Source organism: Nycticebus coucang, chromosome 2 (genome assembly GCF_027406575.1).
Source record: "Nycticebus coucang isolate mNycCou1 chromosome 2, mNycCou1.pri, whole genome shotgun sequence".
NCBI lineage: Eukaryota > Metazoa > Chordata > Mammalia > Primates > Lorisidae > Nycticebus > Nycticebus coucang.
In genome coordinates, this window is record NC_069781.1 from 20855064 (window position 1) to 20882207 (window position 27144).

At 42.6% G+C, this 27144-nt stretch overlaps 1 protein-coding gene across 4 annotated transcripts in view; it reads left to right on the top strand.

Moving 5' to 3' along the window:
• ASTN2 (astrotactin 2) overlaps positions 1-27144 on the top strand; it is a 990319-nt gene that overhangs the window by 368759 nt on the left and 594416 nt on the right. For all 4 annotated transcript variants that reach the window (XM_053566512.1, XM_053566522.1, XM_053566529.1 and 1 more), the window contains one exon: positions 9412-9558. In XM_053566512.1, coding sequence (XP_053422487.1) covers positions 9412-9558 — 147 coding nt within the window. The remainder of the gene's footprint in view (positions 1-9411; positions 9559-27144) is intronic.

Here is a 27144-nt window from a genome sequence, read left to right on the forward strand (position 1 = left end):
GTCAGTAGATCTTGGTTCATATTCCGGCTCTGTCCTTTACTATGCTGAGACTTCAGGTAGGCTAATTAAACCCTCTGAGCTTCCATTTCCTCCGGTGTCAAATAGGGCAGCATTGCATGGAGCTTACAATGGGCATATGGAATGAAAGAGATTCTGTGGGTAAAGGACTCTAGCACAGACCCGGTAAATGCCAAATATACAACAAATGTCAATACCCTGCTCCTGCTTTCCAAACCTTAGGCTAAAGTCCATTGACATCTTCTGGGAGAGTAGAACTGTGACTTTCTCAGCAGGTTCTGAGAACAAAGGAGCTGGAAATGTGCCTTTCATGGAAATGGGAGATGACCGGTCCTGGTCCTCCTTGGTAGCTGTGGAAACCTGTGGCTGCTCTTTTGCTATGTCCCTTAGCACCTGCCACTTGGTCCCTTGCCCTTCCTTGCCACACTCCACTCCGTCAGTGGTGTGGGCCAGATATGGTGCTGCATGGACACCACGGACAGACTAAGAGGACTGACGTGGGGATCAGGCACCGGAGTCTTAAAACGCGATTGTGGATGTCAGTGCCAGCTGATTGATGGTCACCTGTGAATCTGAAACACAGCTGCCGCCTTTCCTTCCTCCTTTTTTTCCCATTTATTTCTGAGCATTTCTAGAACTTTGACTCTTTTAAATTATTTTCTCCACTGCCTTCTCATCTGCACACTGCAATTTCATCTGTTGAGTACAGCGTCTTTTTCCTTCCACCCATGCATTCCATCAGCCTGCTAAATATAAGTTGAATACTTTTTAACCTCCTGAACTGGCCTTTTGTACTCACCTCTTTTCCTTCTTTGCATGTATTTTCCTGTGCCTTTAAAACTCTGTTTACTTCTAACACTTGGAAACCAGGAGGGTGCTGACACTGGAGTCAGACAAGATTGACAATGGAACTTTCCTCTGCCACTTCCTCATAGCTGGTGAAGTCTTTGTTTTCCCCTTGTTAAATGGAGTCTTTGTTTTCCTCTGTTTTGCAAGGCTGTTGAGAAGGTTGAATAGGATAATGTACATATAATCTTTAATAGAGCACCTGGCATAAGGGCAACAATTAATTACTGAGATATGCTAATATTACTAACCACCACCTTTGTATACATTATTAACCTAGGTCAGTGTTACCTGACTTTGTTTCATACGACAGCGGTTCTTCAAAGTATAGATACTTTGAGGAAACATTGGGTTAAAATCTGCTGAACAGAATTTAGTGCAGGCCTTTTCATAGATTTTAATATCAGATGTATACTCAGCTACTTTAAGAGGGGAATACAGAATGCAGCAAGTCTCAGAACTTTGTAAACATAGAAACATTTTCTTTCAAGACACATCTTGTTTTGTGGGAAGTATCGCAGCTGTGTCTTTGGGGTCTTTGGATTCGAATTCTACCTCTGTACCCAGCCAGTGAGACCAAGACCAAGACTAGCAGCACGGTGTCACGAAAAGAACGCTTGGCTTAGAGTCAGGTGATGTGGCCTCCAAGGCCTGTGTTCTAATAGTGTTTGAACATGAGTCCACCATCAAGTCCTTCATTTGTCTTCTGGGGATGACAGCAATACCTACTGGCTAGGATTTCTATGTAGAGTTAAGGAGAGATTTGAACATAATGTGTAAACTAACTAAAACTCAAAGAATATGGCATCACCTCTATCATCTTCATCACCGAGGCCATTGTCACCATCTACCTTGTCATTACCTTGAAGTTACCTTTGCATTTGGAGGCATAGGTGTCTGTCCGTGCCACACAGAAACCCAAGTCACCAGCCACCGGTAGCTCCATTTAGTGTCATCTGCAAGTGGCTTTAACTTGGACAGGGTGGCACGATCCAAGCCTATGCCACAGAAACTCTCCTTGTCCAAGGGGCAGAGGTAGTGATTTAGCCCCAAATAGCACAGTCAGCTGGTTGACACCATATAGTATTTTCTGGGGCTGAGGGCAGAGGAGAAACAGCCCTCTAGCTTGCTCCTGTCCCTTCCTATCATTCTTTTAAAGTTCCCCTGGTAATGCAGAGAAGTTCTCTTGAAGACCCATGGTCAGTATCAGGTAGGATGATAAGACCATGACAAGTCAACTCTCACCAACCACAGGTCTAGGGAGCAGGCTGAGGTCTGTAAGTAGCTCATCAGTTAGAGGTATTCTTCTACTGTGCTCAGATTGAAGAGCGTGATGGTTAAGAGCTTGGATTCTGGACTCAAATGGTTTCTCCTTTCAGCTCTATTACCTTTGGATTACATGGTCTTTGGCAAGTGGTGACAAGGAAGTTTCCAGGATGATTAAGTGAGATACTACCGGAAAGCCTGTTTAACTATATTGTCTGGCATATAAGTTGGGGTTAACTTAGTGTTGATGGTGGTAGAGATGGTGATGATGGTGGCGATGTGATGATGGCGATAACATTTTTGACTGGGAAAGACATCTGAAGAAAAGCAAATCTACAAAGTATAACAAAAAGCCTCAACTTGTGATTGGAGAGAAATAAAGCAAAGCTAGCAGTGTTTGGTTTGGAGGAAAGCAAGATCAAGGCAACCTTGAATGAAATAGCCACTCTGAAAAGGAGAGGTTGGATGAATTTAACTTGGACACCATGACCTGCCTGATATGGTGATATTCTAGGGCTGTGTAGACATTAAACTGTGTGAGAACAGAACTGGGAGGGAGTGAAAGTGCTGTATTTGTATGCAGATATGAGCTGCATGAACCCTGCCTACACAGATCTTATAAAAAGGACAAGCTTATGGAAGAGGAGAAATTGGGGAAATTACATATCACTGGAAGGCAGCCATAGATGTGAGAGTGTTAAAAGCAGAAAACACAAGTCTATGAGGAGAGACATGGAACCTGGTGAGGAAATAAAGGAGAAGATGTCCATGTTGAGACATCACACTGATGTAGCCCAGGGAGCACTCTGACAGAAGAGACGGGCAGAGAATGTGGGGTGACCTATCCTAGACTTTGGGAAAGCCCCAATTTCAAATATTCTTTCTTTCTTTCTTCCTCTAGCGTGACACTTGCACTTGTCAGACAATGTGTCCCAATTTTTAGTTTCCAGAAATGCAGCAGAGAAGCCCGGAGGCACTGGACGCAGGTGCTGCAGGACCCTCAGGAGGTACTCTGTGAAGTGAACAAAGCCCTGCACAGTCTACAGTGGCCACCCAGCTCTGCCAGCAGGTTGGCAGCCACCACACAGCTTCATGTATAATTTCTGACCAGTCAGGGGCCAAACTTTGCTAGTACGTGGAAAAAAAAAATTGTGGTTTTTCTTTTTTCTAAAGTTTTGTCTAGAAAAAAAGTTCAATGGCAATATTCTAATACTTATATCTCTTAGTAGAAAGGGAAACAACACTTAAGGATTCATTCATTCATTCATTCATTTAATACAAGTTTATTGAGCATCTATTATGTTCATCAGTGGAAATAATAGGATGGCATAAAATAAAAGGTCTGGCATATAGTGGTTGCACGTAAAATAACTACTTATTGAATGAATTAGTTCCCAGATATGGATATTGAGTCTCAGTGGACTAAGACAGCTTGTCCACAGGGCCCAGTAGCTAAGTGTGAAAGGTAGAATTCTAGCATAGAAAAAAATATCACCTGTTTCTCTGATGCTCAGGTAGATGCCAAGCATGGGGCACTGAGGTTTGAGGGAAATGAGACACAGGAAAAGATACCAAGAGCTTGCAAAGCCCCTCCTGTTTGTCAGGCATACAGCTTAGTGCTGTGATTATAATCTCACACTTAATCCACCCAGCTTCTCTACCAGTTAAGGATTGCCATAGCTATTTTTTACACTGGAAAACTAAGGTTCTGAGAGCTTACCTAATTTGCCATAAGTCTTTTAAGTAGAAGAGTTTGGATTTTTGTTTTGGGGTGAACAGAGCCTCACTCTGTTATCCCAGGCTAGAGTACAGTGGTATTATCATAGCTCACAGCAACCTCAAACTCCTGAGTTCAAGTGATCCTTCTGCCTCAGCCTCCCAAGTAGCTGGGACTACAGGTGTCAACCACAACATCTGGCTAATTTTTCTACTTGTTGTAGAGATGAGGTCTCTCTCTCTCTTGCTCAGACTGGTCTCTAACTCCTGAATTCAAAGGATCTTCCTTTGTGTCAGCTCCCAGGGTGCATGGTGGCTACAGGTATGAGCCACCCTGCCCTATAGTAGTTTGGATTTAAATGTCCATGTCTAAAACCAAAGCCCCGCCTGTCACACCATCCTCAGGGAGCTTTCTACTTGCTGAGCTTTTCACCTTGATGTCTTGGGTTCCTAGAGTCCCTGTGCTTCACCCCAACCTCATATACCACTTAATAAATTTCTTTTCACTCTAGGACCTAGCCTTTTACGCTCCTGAATTATCAGAAGGAAAGAATCGATGAGAGTGTAGTATTTTTAAGTTTTCCACACACAATGGCCCGATGGGGTTAGATCTATTTTCTTCATTATAAAATGTGATTGATTCAATTCCAAATTTAACTTAAATTTGATTTTCTTCCCTCAACCTGGCATTTCCAAACCAAGAATCAATCAAACCCCCAAATTATAGGCAGTGTGGATCAACAATGCTGAGTTATTTCCAGCTGACTTTCTCAAGTGATACATTTTATACCATTCTCTGCTGCCTTGAGAGGCGTCTAGGGTAAGAGGGAGGGGAAATGAAAGGGAAATTAGATTATTACCTTTCTCCAGTCCCAGCAATCAATAGGCCCGGATGGAATTCTATTCCTACAGTATCCCTCATTCCTCTGCAAATGATAGGGAAGCTTGAGGAGTGCGGTGACATCATTTTGAGGGTAATCTGAGGACCTGCAACTATCATTTATTTAGCTCTTTTTTTCTTAAACTGGTAACTACATATGGTATGTTATTTTGTCCTTACGTCAGCTCTGGAAGAAGAACTCTGTTCCCATTTCCCAGGTTCTGTCCTCATTAAGATATTGGATCAAATTACCAAATGACCCACAGAAATGTTGTGGTTAAACCAGATTTGAACATAGATATGTCTGACTTCAAAGGCTGCACTTTCTGGAACTACACAGTGGTGTCCTGGGACCCATATCTCTGATGAAGTGGGAAATAGCGTGATGTAGGATAAAGGAGGAAAGACAGGGCTGGTTCTCAGCCAACCTGTGTCACATGCAGACTGGATTCCACTTAGACGAGTCACCTAATTGCTGTGTACGTCTGTTCACAGAATGGGAATAGAGGAAACAGTTTGCACTGATGATTAAATGAAGTTAAGTCTCCCCCCACTAACATGTAAGCTTCAAGGACATTGGTTGTTTTGCTTGTGCAAAACATTGGTTATTTCCCCGTGCCTAGAACAGTGCCCAGATGTTCAATGAAAATGGGTTGGATGGATGACTAAATGAATGGATAGATGGATAAATACCAGACACTGTGAGATTCTCTTTTCTATCTCTGCTTCTTACAAGGGCAGTGCAGTGCGGGAAGGGGGTGGGAATTTCGGGATAGAGTTTCCATCTGGTGGCGATCTGCACCTTGTACTCAGAACTAGGGGCTTATGCCCAGTTCCCTGGGCCAGGAGCTCTTAGGAAGTCACCATTGTTTAAGTCCCACTGGTGAAGTTTCTGCCAGGTCCAGTTGCCATGACAACTCCTCAAATCCCAGCGGCTGCTCTGTGGGTAGCCTGCTCTGTGGCCTTAGTGCAAGCTTGACCTGCCCGTGTTCTTCCTCCTGGCCTTCAGAGACAGCCGAGGGGCTGCAGCCATTCTCTGAGTAAATCGTTGCCCCTGGATGCCACGCATTCTCAGTCTCCGTCCCACTTTCTCCTTCTTCTTACATCCTTTTCTAGTTCCTCTTTTTGTCTTCTCTTTCTGAAAAGAATAATTCAGTTCCTAACATGTTCTGATAATGTGTAGAAAAAGAGGTGCCTAAGTCCTGATTTCTGTCATTGATAATGAGACGAATTCCTGTATCTTGTTTGGAAATTTCCGTTTACCGAGGGCCTCCTGTGTGCCCGAAGCTGAGCTGTGCAGTTGGCATTTACTGTCTTGTTTACTTCTCATGATGCTCTTGAAGGACAGATCATTGTATGACTATTTCCAAAGTGAGAAAACTGAGAGCCAAAAACCTGATGTGACTCCACTCCCCATATTGACTTATAAAGACCCTGGGTTACCGTGCAAGTTTAAATGACGTAGGACACGCAATTAGTCCAGCAAGGAAGGGCCCTGGGAGAGAGAATGGGTCATCCCTTTTATACCTCTCAGCCCTCTTCACTCTGACCGAAATCAGCCCTGCGTATCAGCCCTGGCTGGTATTTCTGATAGTTAATTAGTGAAAGGAATGTCTTAGTCACAGCAGACTCTGCTGCTGTTTGTGCCAGAAATGAGAAATTTCACAGGGATCCCCAGGACGCTATTGTCCACTGCTCTTTGTGCTGAGAGTCTACTGTCCAAGTCCGGAAGCTTTTGACTTCCCTTCACACTTCATCCTCTGGACCTGTTTCACCTTCCCAGGAATGTGTTCATGCTGGCCTTACCCTTACAATGTTCTTCTCCCAGAATAGACTTCATACCCACAGAAACTCAGTGCTCCTACCAACTGCTATTTGTGGGGTGGGAAAGTGATTGGTTCAATAACTAGCCGGGGGTAATATGTTGGCTTTCTAACGTGAGATCTATGCAAGGCACCAACTCCTAGTACTTGCTGTTTTTAGTAGATGACAATGATGTTGGCTTGTTTATTCTGGTTAGTTGCTCAAATATTTATGTTCTAAATGTTTTATTTATTTATATTTATAAATATAAAAAATATTTATTATAAATATGTATGAAGCAAACTCTTGTTACACTCGGAAAAGAGATAAAACATGTTCCTCTTTTTCTGTAGTCATTTTTGATTGTAGGAAATTCTTGGAACCATCTTTTTATTTAATTTACTCTTCTCTTTTAATGTTTATTCCATAACTATAACAACCAGAAAAGTAGGAATATTTCTCCTGGGAGCCATGTATTGTCCTAGGATAGGGAAAAAGACAAGGATCTTATTCTTGAATTAAGCAACTTCTGGGTTCCACGTGGTGATCTTGATATGAGAGACACAGATGGGGAAGGTGGGATCTCTTGAAGAAAAATAGATGTCCATACAAACTATCCCCAAGCGTGCTGTCATACAGTCTCAGCATGGCCATGCTGCCTAGCATGGTTTTTGACTGGTCAGCACCTATGCCATGCTGGCGGCTAACATTATTACCATTGTTTCTGAACGTGGCCATGCATTTATTTACTGAGATTCTAGTACATGCCAGAGGCTGTGCTTGTCGTGGGGATACAGTGGTGAACAAAAGACACTGTGCTTGCTTTCAAAGAGTTGACTGTCTATTTATGAGACATGACTAGACTCCAGTGATTGGAATCAAGTATTTTAGGAATACTTGATGCCTATAGGTAGTTTATCTCCCAAGAGCATGAAGAATTTGCATTTATGATGACTCTCAAAGAGGGTAGAGGAATAAACAAGGGGGATTTGTATCCAAGAGATACAGTTACCTGCCCTAATAGTACCATGATGAAGGCGTTGATTGAGTGAGACAGGGGAGTGGCCCTGCAGTAATCCAACCCTCTGTCCTTGGACCAGGTAGAAGAGATCACAGGCAGGGTTGGGGAACCTGCAGCCTTCTGATTTCAAGATTCTTCCTTTATAAGCACCAAAGGGGGCAAGGAAAGTTTCCTATTTCTTGGCTGCACCCCTTTTAATGAAAGGATTTTTTTTTAATTTAAATTCAGTCAAAAGGCCACACATACTAACCTAGAAGGCCACATGTAGCCTTAAAGCCATCTGTTCTGCACCACTGCAGAGACTCCTCATGAAATCTTTCAGGTGCCAGACTAATGAGCATGGATCCCCTTCTGTGACCAGATGCAGTAAAACAGCTCGAGGGTTTTCAGCAGGGAGTGAACAGATATGTACACATCTCCCTTATCTCACACGCAGACAGACAATAGAGGAGGTGAAGGCCAAGAGGTGAAAATGCTAAGGACAAGGAACAAATAGGACTGCGTGACTATTCAGATACTGTGAAGGAGGGAGACAGAAGATGGAGAGTCACTTCTGTGTTTCCGCCATTCCAAATGGTGGAGCTTTCAGTAAGCCAAGGAGCCTAGGAGGAGGAAGAAAGGAGGAGGCTTTAAGGAGAAGATAATGTGCCCTGTTTTGAACACGTTGCGTTTGACATGCTCATGGGATAGCCATAGAACAAGGTCCAAAAGGTTTGGGGATCAGGGTTTACTCAAAAGAAGAACCTGCAGGTAAAAGACCATTGAGAACCATTGCTCTACAACTGGTAAGGACAGCCCCGAAAGGAGGTATGAAGATAAGAGAAACAAGGCAGGGCTCACACAGACTCCACAGATTGTCTTTGCTGGCTCGGTATCTTCCAGCTCTGTAGATCCGTTCTACTTTCTCTATTGCATCCATGAAACTGTCTTTAATTTTCCCAGGTAAACTAAACCTCCGCCCTTCCCCATCCTATGCTCTCTCTTCTAGGTCTTAAGAGAATTAGTCTTGGAATCTAATTAGCTGTGGATAAGCTTCCCTTTACCCAGTAGCCTACAAACTCCTGAATTAACAGAGGGTATCCCCGCTGTGTTGTATATGTGTCTCACAGAGTAGCTGCTCAGTAAATGCTTGTGAAACTGATATGAATGAGGGTATCCCCGCTGTATTGTATATGTGTCTCACAGAGTAGCTGCTCAGTAAATGCTTGTGAAACTGATTTGAATGAGGGTATCCCCGCTGTATTGTATGTGTCTCACAGAGTAGCTGCTCAGTAAATGCTTGTGAAACTGATTTGAATGATGAGCTTCTACCTGTGAATTCTAGATGATGGGCATTAGATATGCATTGTGCTGGGTGATCATCTCAAAAACTCCATGAGATGTTTGTTACTATCCTCATCATACAAGTAAGGAAACTGAAATCTGGAGAATGGAGCAGGTCACACAGTCAATAAGGGCTAAATCCCAAATTTGAATCCAGAACCTTCTAAACAAAGTCCATGCTTTTCCACTAGGATCAGTGGCATGGAATCTTCTCACTTGCTCATAAAGGGACTGGGGGACTAAATATCATCTCATTATTATCAAGAATGGCCAACCAAATTGGCAAGGAAGGAGTGAGAATTGCTAACAATTTTCAGGAAGCTTGTTTCTTTTACCATTACCAAAAAGAACACTAAGCCCATTTTGGAGAGAGTTAAACCAAAGCCCCCACCCCGCCCACAAAGGGGCCACTTTTCAAGCATAAAGCTTGAAAAATATGTTTTCTATGTTTACTTTTGTTTAAATTCCCAAACTCCGTGCCATCCCCATTTCTCTGTCTTATGGAATTATGTGTCTTTGTATGTTTTTGCATTATTAGGTTTGCTGAAGAGCCCAATGAACAAGACGGCCCTGACGCTGATTGCGGTGAACTCCTGCATCCTGGCCATGGTGTGTGGCAGTCAGATGTCCTGTCCACTCACTGTGAAGGTGACTCTGCACGTGCCTGAGCACTTCATCGCAGACGGTAAGAGCCGAGCATCGGAGATGTCCAGCGTCCACTCAGCACCTGGCACCCTTGGCTGGTGCAACATCTCCATGCATGGCCCAACCTCAGAATCACATTGTACATGTGTCTGTGCGTGTATGTGTGTCTCACAGGGGAAAAGGAGCATCCGAAGACCCAGGAAGAGGACCTTATCTTTTGCAGTCCTGGATTATTTGAATTAAATTAAAGCCTACTTTTATCCTTATGCACAAATTCTAAAATAAAGGAAGAATTAAAAAGTAAGTGCAGAAAGATTGCACTTCTTCAGAGAACCTCCTGGTTCTTACCGTGTCTGTGGATCCTCTACTAAACCAAAAATTCCCCTCACAGAGTACGTCTGATTATAAGCAGATGACTAGGAAGCATGTGAGCTGCCTTGGAATCTCCTGAGTGTCCTAGATAATATTAATATCTTATTCCCTGTAAATGTCCTTTACAAGTATCTTATATTTTACCGTTTATTTTTGCCCAATTAAATTGAATTAATGAGACACTACAGTCACCATAGTCATTAGCAAAGCATGGTCCCAGATACTTATTAAGGTACTTAGTATCTATTGCTAAAGTGCCCTCCAGAAGAGTAGCTCCAGTTTACATATCCCAGCAGAATATTTGGGCAATTGTTTCCCCAAACCCTTCTTCTCATATGACATTACTATCTTTAAATTTATTAAAGTGTAACATACAAATAATAAAGAAGGCATATCTTAAGTATGCATTTTGATTTTTGTTTTTTAATTTCTTATACTTTTTAATGCATATCTCTTGATGAATTAGAAAATAATATATACTGTAGACAAGTAAAACAAGTGCTGTAGACAACAGAATAAATATAACCATCACCTCTGTAAGTTTCCTGTCATCCTCTTTTTTTGTTTGTTTTTTTGTAATAAGGCCATTTAACATAATATTACATAGAAGTTCACTCAGCTCAAACCATAGCAATGTCCAGCACCTCAAAAGGTTTCCCCAGGCCTCCTTCCAGGTAATACTCCCCAGAGGTGATTGACTTTCTGTCTTTTAGCACCATATTTAGTACTATTAATATAAAAATTTTCCCTTTTGGTATATAGTGAATATTTTTGAGATGGTTTGTCTCTATTTTTCAGACTTATATCAATGTAACTCAGTTTTATCTTCAATTTTCACGTTCTAGTGTTCAGAAGTTAGCACTATCTCCTTGGTGTGTTCTGACCAGAGCAAGGTGGGGCTTTTATCCTCTTTCTATGAAACACCCAGACTTCTATTAATGTGTGAATAGAAGGAAGGCATTAATAATCAACTGTGTGTATGTGGAATGTGCTTGTTTTTCACATGGGCTGCAAATAACCTCAGTTTTTCCTGTTTCATAGACATTCAGTTGATTTTTAGACTTGTGAACAGGACTGTTAGTTCATCTCTGTCAAATTTATATGTGCACATAAGACAGGTATATGTGTGCAAGTGACAGTAGAGGACAGTAGGCAACTAGGGTCGCAGAGCTTGGAGCTGGGGAGGTGCCAGATCCTGGGAGTGGCTGGAAAATGGGGATGGGGTAGTGGGGATGATGGACACTGAGGTAGGAAAACCTGAGGCTGAGTATTGACCACTGCGAAAGGCATGTGCCTTTTATCCCTGCCCCATCACTGTAGAATGTTAGGCCTTAAAGACTTAGAGAAGTTCATGTTGGAAATATTTTTAGAAATTGAGATCCTGAAATATTTTTAGAAATTGAGATCCTGAAGGTCGTATAAAGCAGAGTAATGGCTAAGAGCGCAGGCTTTGGGATAATACAAACATGAATTCACATACTTATTCTATAGTCTTTTACTTCTGTAGCCAAGTGAGAGGCTTGGTCTCTGCATTGTAAAATGGGAAGAAGAGCAGCGCCTACCTCGTAGGGGTATCACAAAGAGTACAGCTCCTACTTGTTTGCCATGTTCACCCCATTTTCAGATAGCAAGTGGTTAGGAAATAGAAACCTCAAGGGATCACCCAAGAAAGCTGCAAACAGTCTTGATGGTTTGGAAGGATAGTCTACAATGTGGTGAGTTAAATGGTCCCTGTTCTGACTTCCATCATTTGTGGACTTAAAATTTTATAACAGCCTGTGTGCTTATCTGTTTCTGCCTCTAGACTGGACTCTCTGTGATGGTAGGAGTTACGTCTTTTGGTAGAAATGTCATATCTACAGTCCAGGGCAGTCGCAGGGCATGGTCCTATCATTGATATTCAGTAAATAGGTATTGAGTGAATGAAAATTGCCCAAATTAAAACAGAATTGTTAATGGCTCTGGAGGGATTCTTCTACTGGATGTCTAAGTGCAAAGGGGAAGCTAAGTCAGAGAAACATCAGGCAGATGTGCACAGAGATCAAAGATGTTTTAAAATGTACCTGGTATTTATTTTAATCCTGTTGGTAAAACACACAGACATGGAAATGACTTGTGAACCAGGAAGATTTTTTACTCATAGATCTCAGATACAGAATGCACAGAGCACCATGCCAGGCTACATGGGAAAGCACCAGGGTCTATCAGGAGGCTGGGAGAGAGTGAATAACAGGGGCAACAGCCTCAATGGTGCTCCTAGCAAGAAGGAACAGGTGAGGCAGTGTAAACAGGCTTGGGGTTGGCTAGTTTGAATAATTTTAGCAGGTCTGGAGTGTAGGGTCTGCCCACAGTTGCCTGGTAATTTCCCTGGGGTGATTAGGGAAGAGGAACATGGCCTCCTGGATTGTAAAAGCAGACAGAGGAGATAGTTGGAATATGGGCTCTGGAGACCAGACCATCAAGAATACAGAAGATAAGAAAATATAGTTCATACAAAAGAAAGTTGGAAATAACTGAGGAATGTTCCAGTCCTAGAGATCGGATGAAGCAGGCAGCCTTGAGAGGACCTCACCCACAGGATCTCAGGCTCCAGGCACAGTGAAATGCCCCTCCCCCCACCCCCAACATGCTACAATGCTTCGTTAGGAATGTGCCTTTTCAGATGACGTAAGTTTTGATTTGTGTCCCAGCTCCATCACTTGTTTATACTGTTGAACAGCAGAGAGATAAGGAAGCTCCCTGAGTCTCATTTTTCTCATCTATAAAATGGAGATTATCTTGAGACAATTGTCAAACATTGTGATTGCTCAGTAAATGGTAACCACTATTACTCTTATTCTTAGAATAACTTGTAGAGAAAGCAACTTTGGAAACTAGAACACGGTAGGACAAGAATATATAGAAAACTAAAGCAGATGTGCACAGAGATAATTAACTTAGCTATTCTTAGATTAATGGGACAGGGAGTACGTTGTATGTCCCCTCCAGATGGAAGTGACTTTCCCATTTGAAGACATAGCACTTGAAGAGCCTCAGTCTCTGGGGATTGGCAGGAATCCTAGGAGTAACCAGCACTTGATCTCAGGGGCAGGCTGTTGGGTAATTCCAGGCAAACTCACCTTACCCAATGTGATCCCAGTGCCTCCTACAGCAGAAACTCTGTGGCCATCTCTCACCTCATTCCCCAGCTGCTCTTTATAGAGGCTATTATCATTCACATTTGATTAGGTAGGGAAACTGAGGCTTGAAAAGAAGTAGAATCCACTCTTCTGTGGGGGTAGAGAAAGATCTACCAAAGAACAATTTTTATGGATTATACAAGTGGAGTATCTAGTTCTGATTCCTAGAGATAAGGGTATTACATAGGGGGGGGGCAAGAAGAAAAGTGACGATGATACCTATTTTTTTAAAAGCTTGTCATCACTTAGCATTGATAGTTATACTTATCACAGTCTAACAGAAATATAGTACCACAGATAGCAAGCGTACAGTTCAATGTTATTTTACGTATATGTATGCACCCAGGTCACAATATGAGAGCACTGGCTAAGTTTTTTTTTCCTTTATTTCTTATTTCTTTTATTTTTATTTTTTATTTTATTTTGTTTTTTATTTTATTTTATTTTATTATTTATTTATTTTTTCCACTGGCTAAATTTTAATAAAACAATAACAACAAAATCTTAATGAGACTCGTCAGGATGTGGGCAGCCTGGGTCACATGGGAGGAACTTCATTTAAGATCAGGACTCCCAAGGACCATGCCAGGTCACCTCTCATCCTTTCTCACCCTCCCCTTGAGCTCCAAGCTGCCAAGATGCTGGCCCTTAGCAGAGAGAGCTCTCTGCCAGCCTCATAGTAATGCATTGAGCTGTCCGTGGTGCTGGAGCGTTGGGTGAGACTGAGTAATGGGCCCCGTCTTCAGGAAGAAAATGAATTCTGCCCTCGTGTTACTGAATAGTACCATACTCTATGCTTACTGTCCATTATAGGAAAAAGGTCAATTTTACATAGCACTTGTCCAAAGCCAAGTTGTCAAAGGCAATACATACTGACATAGTTCCCATCTGAACCCTTGGCAAAAATCTCACCTCTTCTTCTGCCTGGGCTTCTTCAAGGCCATCAGTGGCTTTTGCCCTCCCTGCTAAGCACACACTGAAGAGAGGGAACACGTTTGCATCTGAATTTACTGAAGTTAGCATAGCTTCCTCAGCTGTGTCCCATAAATCATCCACATGAGGTCATTGGGGCTGATAATTCCCAGAACTAGTGAGTCAGGTTTTCTGAGGGCGGAACCCACTTATTGATATTCTTCATGAGAACTCTAGGTGGTCACTTAAAAGAACTTTGAAAGCTGTGTCCGTATCTCTGTAAGTGATATTTTCCTTTCATCTGACATAGGTGATCACTCCTTGAGACCCCTTGGGATCCTCCTAAGACCTTTGTCTCTTTCATCTTTGACGTCATCAGTACCCTCCCAGGGAAGCTGGCTCATAGAGTCGCTCCAGTGATGGCCCATAGCACGGACAACAATGGCAATGGCCAACACTTAAGGTTTCTACGGGGATTTCCAACCTTATTTTTTCTTTGTTACAAATTGGAAGAATAAGAGGTGTTTGGGGCCACACATTAAATTCACAAACACTAATAAAAGCTTATAAGAAAAGAAAAGTACATGCAGACGTTTCATGATATCTAACACCAAAGATAAGCAAAACGTCCTCATAAAATCAGCATGCAATCCACAGGGTGCAGATTGTCCACCCATGGAACTATAACATACTATCCCTTCTCACACAGATTTAGGATTCATCAAAATGACAATGCAGGGCTGAGCCTATGGCTCAGTGAATAGGGTGCCGGCCCCATATACCGAGGGTAGCGAGTTCAATTCCGGCTCCGGCCAAGCTGCAACAAAAAAAATAGCTGGGCATTGTGGTGGGCGCCTGTAGTCCCAGCTGCTCAGGAGGTTGAGGCAAGAGAATCATGTAAGCCCAAGAGCTGGAGGTTGCTGTGAGCCGTGTGACATCATGGTACTCCACCAAGGGTGGTAAAGTGAGACTCTGTCTCTACAAAAAAAAAAAAAGACAATGCAGATAGCATCAGTGATAAATAGTTACCTGTTGATAGGAAAAGCCAATCTTAGCTGAGATGCTGGTTCATGCACCCCCCTGAGACTTGCACTATAAATCAGGTTATATTCACACAGTATGAGAAGCTAGCAGAAGAGACAACTTTTAAAGGCATGAGCTGTCTGGATTAAGTGAGTCAGGTGGTTTCATTCCTGTACAAACAGGTAGCCCTCCACCTTGTTCTCTATTCTAGGAATTGTACACAGGAAGCAGTTCAAAAGAGTATTAGGCAACCAAGATAAGTCATTGTAGATCCTAATGAGCTCTTAAGGAAAGGGTGGAAGAAAATCGTTCTGTAAGAAGAGTTGGAAGAACCTGTCGGAAGGATAGCTGGGATTATTGAACAGGTCTGCTATGTATCTGCAGTGTACACAGCACTTTAGGTAGAGTTCTTCATTCAGTTCTCATGGCAAAATTATGGGGCAGGGTCTAGCATGCTTATTTTGCATATGTGAAAAGTAGGGCTTAGGGATATTAAGTGATTTAGCCAGGTTGACACAAAGGTGGTATGGTATGAAAACCTAAGTCTACCTGACTCCTCAACCCAAGGTCCTTTGGTGCTCTACATTTCCAGAGATGAAATGGTCATTGTTTGTCCTAAGAAGAGAGCAGGCTAGTTCTGGGAGGCCTCCGGAAGCAAAAACCAGACCTATGTGAGTGAGGAGTATGGTCAAGGATAAGAGAAGATGGGACCTCAGTCTGGAGGCATCTTCTAGTAACTGTATGACTTTGTGCTAGTTACTTAAACTTTCTAAGCTTCACTTATATTATCTATAAATTGGGGATAATAGCAGTACTTATCTCATAGAATTATTGTGAAGAATAAGTGAAATAATGGCCATAAGGCTTTTAGCTCCATGCCTAAGACCTAGTAATGGTTCTATAAATTATATAAATGTTAGTAGTTGTGATAATATTTTCTTAATATTGGAAGGGGTTCATTGCAAGGTAATGAGCTCCCCATCACAGAGAATCTTCTGAGAATGGATGACAACATTTTTATGAGGCCAGACAAGAGAAGGGGGAGGGAAGCCCTCATACGTGATGTTTGGATTTGAAACAGCTTCCTTTTTTAGGAATTTCAGACTATCTTTGTTTGTTCTTTACTTATCTCATCCCTGAGTATCACCCATTCTTTGGGTTCAGAAATAGAGCAAAATACAGAAGTCAGTAAAAGCCAGAGATGTGTCTTGAATAATTTATTTAGCTGAAATACACAACCATTTCTTATACTGGTAGGATTGTTGTATCAAAACACCTACGCCAAAATGTCTCTTTATTCAGATTAGTTAAAAGTGTTTATATCATTTTGGGGGTGCTTAACTAAGTTGGTGTCCAAGACTTTCCTGTTCCCTACAACTGAGGTTATTTAGAGTCTCAGGGTTCCTTCTGAGCCTAGGAAATCACTAAGTATAAATGTCCACACATTAGGATGGGCTAGTTCCCCAATATGCTACACAAGTAGCTGTTTTTTGAGCACAAAACTGTGTACAGTGAATCTTGCCTACACATAGTTGTGTCCAGCCCTGCTTCATTTCTTTTAACTCAAGAGAGTAAGCCAATGTGTGGCTTTGCGCCTTTAGTGAGGAATGAGGTCCATAATTGGCTTTAGAACTCGTTTCCAGTGATTTGAATACATGGGAGGAATATTTTCAATTCTTAGAAGGCAAAATTATACCACACTCAAAGTGGCTACTCAGCCACAAACTGCCAAGCGATTTATTTTAAAAAAAGAGTAGTTTCTTGGACATCCTGCCTTCTGGAATCATCCCAGGCTTTGTTTTAAAATGTTCAGTGTTGATTACAGATCTGTGAACACCACAAAACACCCTCATGGCTGGAACTTCTGTAGAATGCGCCCTCTGCCTTTTTCTTTCTTAACTTCTTGGCACATCCTTGATATTGTTTAGGCTAAGAGACTGTCTTTCCTTTCCTCTCTCTGTACCTTTGCCTGCATGTTATTCTATACCATGTATTTCCATATATTGCAATCTCACTTGTCCCCAAGGCATAACTTAATTTTCTCCTTCCTCCAAAAAACCTTCCTCTATGAGTCCCGCAGAGATAAATGCTCTCTCCTTGATTGAACATTGCATAGAATTGTATTTGTACCTTTCTAATGACTTCAAAGTTTACCTCCCATCACTGTTCCTGTTATGTCTGTGTCATTGGAACAGTTGCCACAGTCATAAAAAAACTGACCTCCTACATTAAATCTAGTCTTCCTCCTACCTTTTCCCAATAAATCAAACAGAGTGATCTTTTATAATGAAAAGCCTCAATAGGTTGTATCTTCCCATAAAATGTCTCAATGTCTCCCTTTGTGCTTGTTATAAAAGGCTGAACTTCTTAACATGGCCTTTACATCCCTGCAAGGCCAGGCCCCTGCCTTCGTCTCCAGTCATTTCACACCACTCTCTCTACGTTGGCCCCTTAAATTTCCCTGCTACCTCCTGCCTCAGGGCCTTTGCACATATTAATATCTCCACCTGGAAACTTCCCACACCTCCCCAGTGTCTCTCAATTACCCTACAGTAGTTGACCTCTCTTTATTCCTATCTCAGCATATTAGGAGCCTTACTTATTATTCTCCTTAAAACTTTGCTCTTTTTCTTTATTTTTTTAATTTCAAATTAATGCAAGGGTACAAATTTTTAGGTTATATTGTTTTCAATTCTAAGGTAAAGTTCAAGTTGTAGTTAAGCCCTCACCCAGGGGGTGTGCTGAACACCCGAGATCCCGCCAATCGCCCTCCTCCTCCCTCCTCCCTCTTCCTCCTCTCCCCTGCCCCTTGTTAGACAATATTTGTGTTCTATCATTCGTGTGGGTGTGCAGTTGTTTATGTATTGGTTTCATATTAATATTGGTGGATTTGAAACACATTCTTCCTAGTAATGTATCTCAAGAATGGAAAAAGAATATCCTGCTCTATTTCTTTATTGCACTTATTTCAATTTGTAATTATATACTCAACTAGTTAATGTGAATCTCTCCCACTGGGTTTCAAGCTCCATAAGGTTACAGAGTATATTAGTTTTTGTTTTACATTTTGTAAGGACAGTGTCTAAAACACAGTGTCCTCCCCAACCAAAGCCTTTGTTGAATTAAACCAAAATGATTGCAATGATAAGACTTCAATTTCCTCAAGGTCACGGGCCATAATTTATTCAGATCCTAACCTATTGTGATGTCTAATCAAGGCTCCGACTCAGTAGACATATGGCGAATTGTGTCTATGAAAGGCATGAAGTCAAGGAGGACTGGCAGGTGGACCCAGAAAACCTAAGAAGCTAGATCCTGGAGAATGACAGGGAAAGAAGTCTTAGGCTGCCTACTATGATTGACTTTACTCCCCAAGGATGTTGTTCCCATCCCCAAAGATAAGCTCCAATCAAACTCAGAGTCCTGCCCCCAATGCCAAAATGAAATAGGTTTCATCCCAGAGCCTGGGCCGAGGAGAGATATAAATTGAACTGAGATTCAGAACACCCATGGGGGAGGTGGCAATGAAATACCAATAAACCATATTAATATGCTTCAATCAGGAAGAATAGGTTGAACTTCAACCCAGACATAATAACTATATGTGAGAGAGTGCAGAGAGAAGGCAAGGCTAGGTTTCAGTCAGAATTAAAATGAGATCTGTAATGAAATTGGTAATATAATTATAAACTGTGAAAACTTTTTTTCACTTCTCCTTCTTGTACTTAATGGGCAACTAGCTCAGCACTGGCAGGCTGGGAGCTGTGGATACCCCCTAGAGGGGAATCTGTTTTAGGTTTATTTATTTATTTATTTTTTTCTTTTGAAATCTCTTCATTAGAAAAGTTTAAATCCACAAAACCATGAAAGGAAAAAAAAGTTTCAAGCCGTTTTCTTCCTTAAATAGTAACTGATCCCCAGGTTAACCCAGGTTAAAAGTGACAAGCTGCTGGGGGTGGAGGGACAAAAAGGGGGGGAAAAATTCTAAGCAGCTGAACATATTCAAGCTTTTAAAGATATCACAACAGCTGGTGGGATTGGGATTTTTTTAATGACACTCTGTGCTAAGATTTTTTCTTGGCTTCCAATCAGAATGAATTTTTTACTAATTTCCCTTCTTAACAAAAGAGATAACTAAGTTTGATGTCCAAAATCAGAGACTAATTTCTGTGTTTTTATAGCAGATTGAGTCTAAAAATATGTTCTCAGAAACTGGGGGCAGAGGGTTATTGGAAGGGGCAGAGAACTTGATTTTCTCACATTAATAATACCATGCTGCTGTGACCAGAAGCCTACTTTGACTTTCAGACTAGGAGCTTTGATGAGATGGATCTTGAGTCTGTTGACTTTGATGCCCCTTCATGATTGGCCTGGGGTTACAAAATGGGGGAAAATTGGGGCCGTGGGGCGTCTATGGGAGGGAGAAGTAAGTACACAGATCTGTGGCCCAGGAAGTTGAGTACATTAATCTGTGACCCAGGAGGTGTAGATGGTGGACCCCGTTCTTCTGCTTTTTAATTTTGTGACCTTCAGTATATTAATTCACCTCTCTGAGCTCCAGGGAATTCGTCATCTAAAAACACCACCAATACTCCCTTCAAAAGAGTGTTCGTGAGCTGATGAATTTGAAAGAGCTTCGCCCATTGTAGAGTATGTGTGATTACAAGAACGGAGAATATCATGCCTTTCTCCATTTCTTCATAGTGTTATTATTTATAAAGACAACATAAGGGTTGAAATAGGATTGTAGTGGGTAAAGCCACGTGAATAAAAGATGCAGCATTACGGAAGTTAGCCTATCTTTCCAGAAGGAAGAAAGTAAATAGTTTAAAATTTATCAATAAGCTTAGGTGCAGTAGCTCATGCTTGTAATCCTAGCTCTCTGGGAGGCTGAGGCAGAAGGATTGCTTTAGCTCAGTAGTGAAAGTCCATCCTGAGCAAAAGTGAGACCCAGTCTCTATGAAAATACAGAAAAAATTAGCCAGACGTGGTGGCAAGTGCTTTAGTCCCAACTGCTTGAAAGGGTGAGGAAGGAGGATGGTTTAAACTCAGGAGTTTGAGGGTATAGTGAGCTACGACGTCTAGCCTGGGCAACAGGGTGAGACTGAATCAAAAAAGTAAAATAAAAATAGAAATAAAACGTATTAATAAAAACCACCATTCTTTATTTCTTATATAGTAACTTTTTCTTCCCTCCCTTCCGTTCTTTTTCTCTCCCTCCTCCTCTGTCCCTTCCTATGGTCAACAGATACTTGCATGTCATATTTTCTGTGGCTTGCAGAGATACCAAGATGCAGAGATAGACAAAGTACAGCCACCTGGCCTTCTCCAGTCTAGTGGTGTGGGACGTGAAATCCCATGGGGCAGGGTTCACAGTGGGGTGGACTGGATGCAGTGGGGACCCAGGGGAGAGGTCACCAAGTACCCCACCCATGCTGGAGATTAGGAGGAGACGTCTTGAGGAGGTGCTACCTGAACTAGGTCTTTGAGCCATTGACATCTACCTGAAGGGTGGTGATGGATGCTGGCAGGTGTCCCAGACAGTGGCATGGACACTTGTCACTGTATTTATGTAGATCCTCTTGTTCCAGTATCTGCTGATGATTATAACAGCAGCAATGCTTGGGGACTTTTACAGAACAGTTGCTAAGTTCCAGGTCCTATGTAATGGGCTTTGTAAGGTATTAGCTCATGTATTTCCACCTCTTCATGAAGTAAGTCCAGTTATTATCCTCATTTTAAATTTAAGAGGGTATAAAAGTTTAAAGGTCATGTAAGCCTAGGGAGGTTATCTGAATGCATTAATGTCAGACAGGCAAGGAAGGTGGAGCAGAATTATTTCAAATTGGTGCCCACGTGATATAGTAGAAAGAGCATCAGTTTCAAGCTCTGCCACTAATTCACCATGACTTTGGGCAAATTTCAACCCCTCCAGGACTTGTTCTTATCATTGTAAAACATGGGAGGGAACAAGATGGTACTTAAAACTCCTCCCTTCCCTAAGCTTCTAAAAGTAAAAGTATAGGGGTTCAGAGTCCCTCTTTGCTATCCCATGATATGCGTGACCTCCGGAGTCTATGCAGCCATCACATCAGTGTCCCTAGGATTCTGTCTTCAGATTGGTTTGGGCTAGGCAGCCCCCCGAGCAAGGAGGTTGGAAGCACAGGCAGCTGAGCAATCTTTCTACAGCCCAGAAGTTGCCATTTGAAGATAGCTTACAAGGATCTACAGCCAAGCTTCTGCAGGGACTGTTGGCTCCCAAGGCTGCCTGGATAAAAATAAAGTGGTGGGAAGCCCAGGACACAGTGGGAACAATACCTACACTGCCCATCTCTAGTTCTCAGCCCCAGTTGCCGAGGAACTTTGCACATCTCAGATGCCAGCCAGACCATAGGAGGGGGAGAATGTATTGTATTCAGAGGGGAAATGATGAGATGGGAGGAATAATTAAACCTCACACATCCCCACTGCTCCCTCCTCCCCATCCCTAGCCATTGGTGCCCAGCAAAGCCTTGTTATTTGGTTTTTCTCCCCAGCCTGCCCCTCCACATTGGCTAAGCCAAATATATCTGCAGCTACTCAGCTTTGGGTTTTCTGGAAGCTGTTGGGAATTTTCTGAACGTCTGATAGTAATCTGGCATCTCACTCTCAGCTGGATTGATCCTCAGGCCTCAACCCTGAGTCTTCTGTATACTCTCTTCCCTGATTTAACCCCAATTCCCCTGGAGGCTTTATCAGTGAGTCCTGTCAGTTACCTTTAAACTGGTAACTGACATTTGCTGAGTGCTGCGCAGACCCAGGATTCCCATTCTGGGGTAAACTCCGACACAGTCAGCATTAAAGGCCAGGGGAAAGAACATGAGATTTAGAACCTTCAGACCTCAGGTTCAAATCTGCATTTCTCCATTCACTAACTATGAGTCTTTGTCCAGTCACTTCATTTTTCAGAGCCACCAATTTCACCGTCTGCAAAGTGAAACTGTAAGCCCTTACTTTACAACATGGTAGTAAGGTTGAAGTAAGAGATTGGTGTGAAAACAGCACACAATAGATGCTAATCATGTCTTCAAAGAGATCCCACCTGTTAGCTAAAGTGGTAACTATCTATAAAACAAAAGAATTCCATAGGAGTTAAATCATACTCCAAGCCCTCAGGGCAAACGGGTGAGAGTAAGCAAGGTTGCCAGGGAAGCCTGGAGTCTTTCCCACTGGGCAGATCTGGGTAAAGCTTTAGAAGGCAAATGAGTTTTGTTTGGGTCTTATCCCAGTTGAAGAAACTGGATGGGCGGGGATTGGAAGTGAGAGTGTGCACTTCTGCTGGAGATGGGAGGAGAGAGTGAAGTCCAGAAAGGCCAAGCTCTGGGCACAGGGAGCCACATGAGCAAAGTTGTGCCAGGAGCAGATGGCCCAGCATGGCTAGGGACCCGTGGGGGCCTGAATGGGGCTGATGGGAGGGCTGGCCAGGAAGAGCAAGGGCCCTCTGTGTTGAGCTTTTACCTTGGAGGTGCTTGCTGGTCATGGAACTGCTGAAAAGTTTTAAGCAAAGTAGCGTAGGGCTCACGGTTGCTTTCCCAAAAGTCAAAGCAATTTGAAAGGTCAGAGTTCAGTCTGTAGAGTCAAACGCATCTGAATTCACATGCTAGCTATGTGAATTAACAGCTATTTGATGTTACTAATGTTTCTTAACCTTTCTGGCTTATTTCTTAATCTCTTGGGTTGTGAGAATTAAAAGAAATTCTGTCTGTATTTGGTAGACACAGGTTTAGCAAACAGGAAGCACTTGGAATTGCTAGTTTATATGGTCTCCTCTTCCTCCTCCTCCTTTTCAAAGTTGGGTGTCTCTGCTAAATAGTCCTAAACTTTTCCTTTTTGCGCTCAGCACATGTGCAGTTACTCTTCTAATTTGATTATGATTTTGAACTATAGAATTCACTCCCTGGGTTTGATACTTGGCTCAGAGACTTTGTAGCTGTATGGCCCCCAGCTAGTTATCTAATCTGTATAAGCTTCTGTTTCCTCATCTGTGAAATGGGAACAATCACAGCAAACCACCTGAAGGGGCAGTCCAGCCTGGAATATACACATCATTCATTCAACAATTCCCCCTGCCAATGCTACTTTAAGTCCCTTAAGGGCAGAGAAAGTAGTTGCCTTGTTCCTATGAAATCTCCAGTACACAATTGATGTTCAATAAGATTTGGAGACTGACCACATATAAAAGGTGAATTTAAGTTTGCCAAAGCTGCGGGCAAGGAGCCCTACTGAGGTGCTGCTAAATCTAGTTCGTCTGATAATATCTGAACAAGGGCATTAGAAATAAGAATGAAAAGAAAGAAGTTATTATAGACCTAGAAGAAGGAAATTTAGCAACTAATTGCAAGTTGGGGCCAAGAAGCAAGGAGTGTTAAAGATAATGTGGTATCTGGAAGTTAAAAATATTGAGGAGTTAGAGTTAAAGATGACATGGCATCTGCCTCCTGGGATCGCTGGCAGGTTCATGAGCCCAGACAGCAACAGAAGCCCAGCTGAGAAGGAAGCCTGACTCAATAATCTCCTTTTGCAAAGAAAAAAAAAAATGCAAGCAACTTTGAAGAACACACAGCATTAGGACCTTTACAAATACTTGCCTGGATAAAAATGATTAGTAAAAGATGTCACTGTGGTCTGAGAGCAAAATTAATTTGTCAGATCTCTGAAGGCTGCTCTCCTGAAGGGGTGAGTTTTCTGAGTAATCACACAGGTGACATCTCACCGCAGTGTTTGGGCCAGGGTGGAGGATGGAGAGAGAGATATGACTTGTGAGTAGGAAGGTGCTGGGGGTAATCATTTCCTGCAAAGACATAACTGCTGGGTACAGACCTTGCTATGGAAGCAGAGACCTGAAGGGAGGTCCAGGAACCTGGTGATGGAGACAGCGTCACATTGAAAATGTGGAATCAATTAAAACTGGTAGTTTCTATCACCCCAAAAGAGACAGTGTGGTTTTAGACAGGTGAGGCATATTGAAGGTATGTTGCCAAGTGACTAGTATAGCAGTTTCCTAAATGAATGGCAGAATAGTAGAACAAAATACTATTTTCAGCCCTTTTTGTCCCATTTACTACCTTGGCCATCTTGCACTCCAGCCAAATTAAATGACCCTGGCTCTCTCTTGTCTCCTTTCAAATATTCTTTTTCTTTGCCTCAATCTCCTTGGCACCCCATTCCACCTACCTGCTGCCTCCTAGCGCTCAACACACAGCTCAGGTGTGATCATTGTAGGCAATGTTCTTTGACTTTGCAGAGGAAGGAGGTGCACATCCCTGATCTGCTCTCCCAAAGCTTCCTACTTGATTTTCATCATAACAATGATAACGTTCTGTCACAGTGGTCTGTCCAGTTGTCTCTCTACTGCACAGGGCACTGCTTTCAGACAAAGACTCTTTCTTAAACCTTTATAGCCTTCACATTTTGTCACAGTATCCAACATAGACTGGGAGCTCCATATATTTAAATTCATTCCCCATTCAAGATATTTTTAAAAAACTAAACATAAATAATAAAACAAACCAAGTCTGAAACATTTTATATTGTTACTGTGATCATGGTTCCTGTTATTGCAATTGCTGGTGGCAATTTTATTTTGAAGCCCCAAATTATTAGGCTGAGTGATTTGGGAGTGAGGTAGGCTCTCCATAACCCACCCGGAGCCTCAAGCATAAGCTGCATTGCTTATGAGGATCAAGACACAGAATGGGAAAGATAATTCTCACTGGGGTAGATCTCAAGAGATTCTTGGAGGAACTGGAAATTGAGTTGAGCATGAGAGGAAAAGCTGGGCTTGGACAAAGACCTTGTTTGAGGATGGGATGAGACTGGTTTGTGTAGAAGGGAATTGGACTCAGCTTCTCCACTCTCCCCAGTCAACCTGTTACATCAACCCCTGGCATCCCTAGTCTTGTTCTCCCCCAACCTCGCACCCCTGTAGGATTGCTGTAGAGTGGGTATTTGTCCCCTAAAACTTATGTTAAAGTTTGAGCCCTGATGTTGGAGGTAGAGCCGAATAGAGGTGTTTGGATCATGAGATAGGGATCCCTTATGAATAGATAATTACCCTCCCTGGGGTGGGGTGTGGCTGGGTGGGTAGTGATTTTTCTCTTGGTGTTAGTTCTCCAGAGAGCTGGTCATTAAGAAGAGCCTGGCTCCTCCCCATCTATCTCTATTTTCTCTCTCCCCACCTGATCTATGCACACACACACCCTTCCCTTTCCACCAAAAGTGGAAGCCACCCAATGCTCTCACCAAGGGCAAATGCTTCTGCCCTGCTTCTTGTATAGTCTTCAGAATCATAAGCCACACAAACCTAATTTTCTTTATAAATTTCCCACCCTCAAGTATTCCTTTATTGTAATACAAATGGATGAAGACAAAGATTCCTCTCTGCAACACAGGCATACTTACGGCACATCAGGTGCCCTAGATACCATGTAAGATGGCAGGTTGGCATTTAGAGGCCTCCAGTCCTATTTCAGTCTTGCCCTTCTCTCTTCCTAGAAGCAATCTCACTAGAGAATGCAAATTAACATAATATCAGGTTATTATGAAAATAACAGCTGAAAGTCATCAGGTGCCAGAGAAAGATATTATTTCTCCTACAATATCTTTTTAATCTTTGTAGAACTCATTCACTGAGCAAACAAATATTTCTTCCATGTCCCTTCTGCGTCATGGGGCAGTGGAAATGCTGTGCTGGAAAAGATAGACAGGGCCCCTGCCTGCAAGATGCTTTCATTCTCAGCAGGAGATAGACACCACAGCAAATTAGCAAAATAATAAAGTAAGGAGTGGCACAGGGTGGGAAAGACTGAGGATAATTAAAATGGTGTAAAATAATTAAAAGAAAGAGAGGAGGGTTGGGCCCGAATGCTCAGATCTGGCAGTCAGGGAAGACTGCTCTGAGTAGGTGGCCTTTACAGAGAGATGTGAAGGGAATAGGGAGGGAAAGGACAAAGTCAAAGCCACTTAAGTGGCTGAGCCAGGTCAACATGGTCGGGGCAGGCTAGGAGAGGCAGGTTGCAGAGGTGAGGAGGGAACTCAGGTGGAGTAGGTGGCTGTTCCTTTGGTTGGGCAAGGAAACAGAACAGTAGGGAAGGAAGCAGTCTGATGGGTGGTCTTAGTTCAAGGACATTTGCTGTCTGCTCCAACTCTGTATTCAAGTTCAGCTGGTTCATTGCACCCCTGGCCATTGCTGCTCATGAAACATTCCAACATGCCCATTCTGGTCATTTCTCCCACTCCTGTCACGTACACCATCAGCCTATTTCATGCTCCTTCTTCTATGCCTGACTCCACGCTGCCCTGGGAACCAGGGACAGATTGACCTCCCGTAGCTGCCCTGAGCCCTGTGTCTCAGACACAGCCTCCCCGTTCACTGCCCCCACTGACTCCATCCACCAGAGGTCTCCAGCAGCCAAGGCATTTAACCATGCTGGGCCCCAGTGCCCAGCTTCCAGCTGACATCATCTCTATTAGGGCCACCACTTGAGAACAATCCATTAAATATTTGAAATTTCAAAGGATAAATACAGTGATAAGGTGAGATTTCAGGCAGTGGGTATCAGCTCTTTTTTAGAAGAAAGCGGCTCCGCCTCCCACTTGTTTAAGTTTGGTTTTCAAAATCAGTGTACTTCTCTGTTGCCCTAGAACTTGGAGAATCTCAGGGCACTTTCCCATAATGGAAATGAGGAAGTCAAAAAGAAACATGCCAGCAAATAATGGTCTTTTTTGCCCTGGGATACTGCTCATGATTATTTCTCAGAAGTGATCTTTAATTGTTTCATCTAAAGGGTGTTCATCTTCTTTGCTCCGACTGCCTCCTCGTAGAGGCTTGTGAATTGGATCCAGCTATTAGTAGTACTTACTGATTTCCTCTGAGTCTTGCTGGCTGAAGCACCAGGCTTGGAACAACTTTTAATTTTGTTTTTAATTAAATTTCAGTTGTTTCAAATCACTCACTTTTAATGTCATTTCTTTGCAGTCCTCAGAGGCAACAGGGACTGTGGGTTCTTGTTTATGCACATACACAATCTGATGTGTGTATATCCACGGTGTGGCTAAAGACTGACTCCTGGCTGAGGTCCAGAGCAGGAGCAGGCAATTAG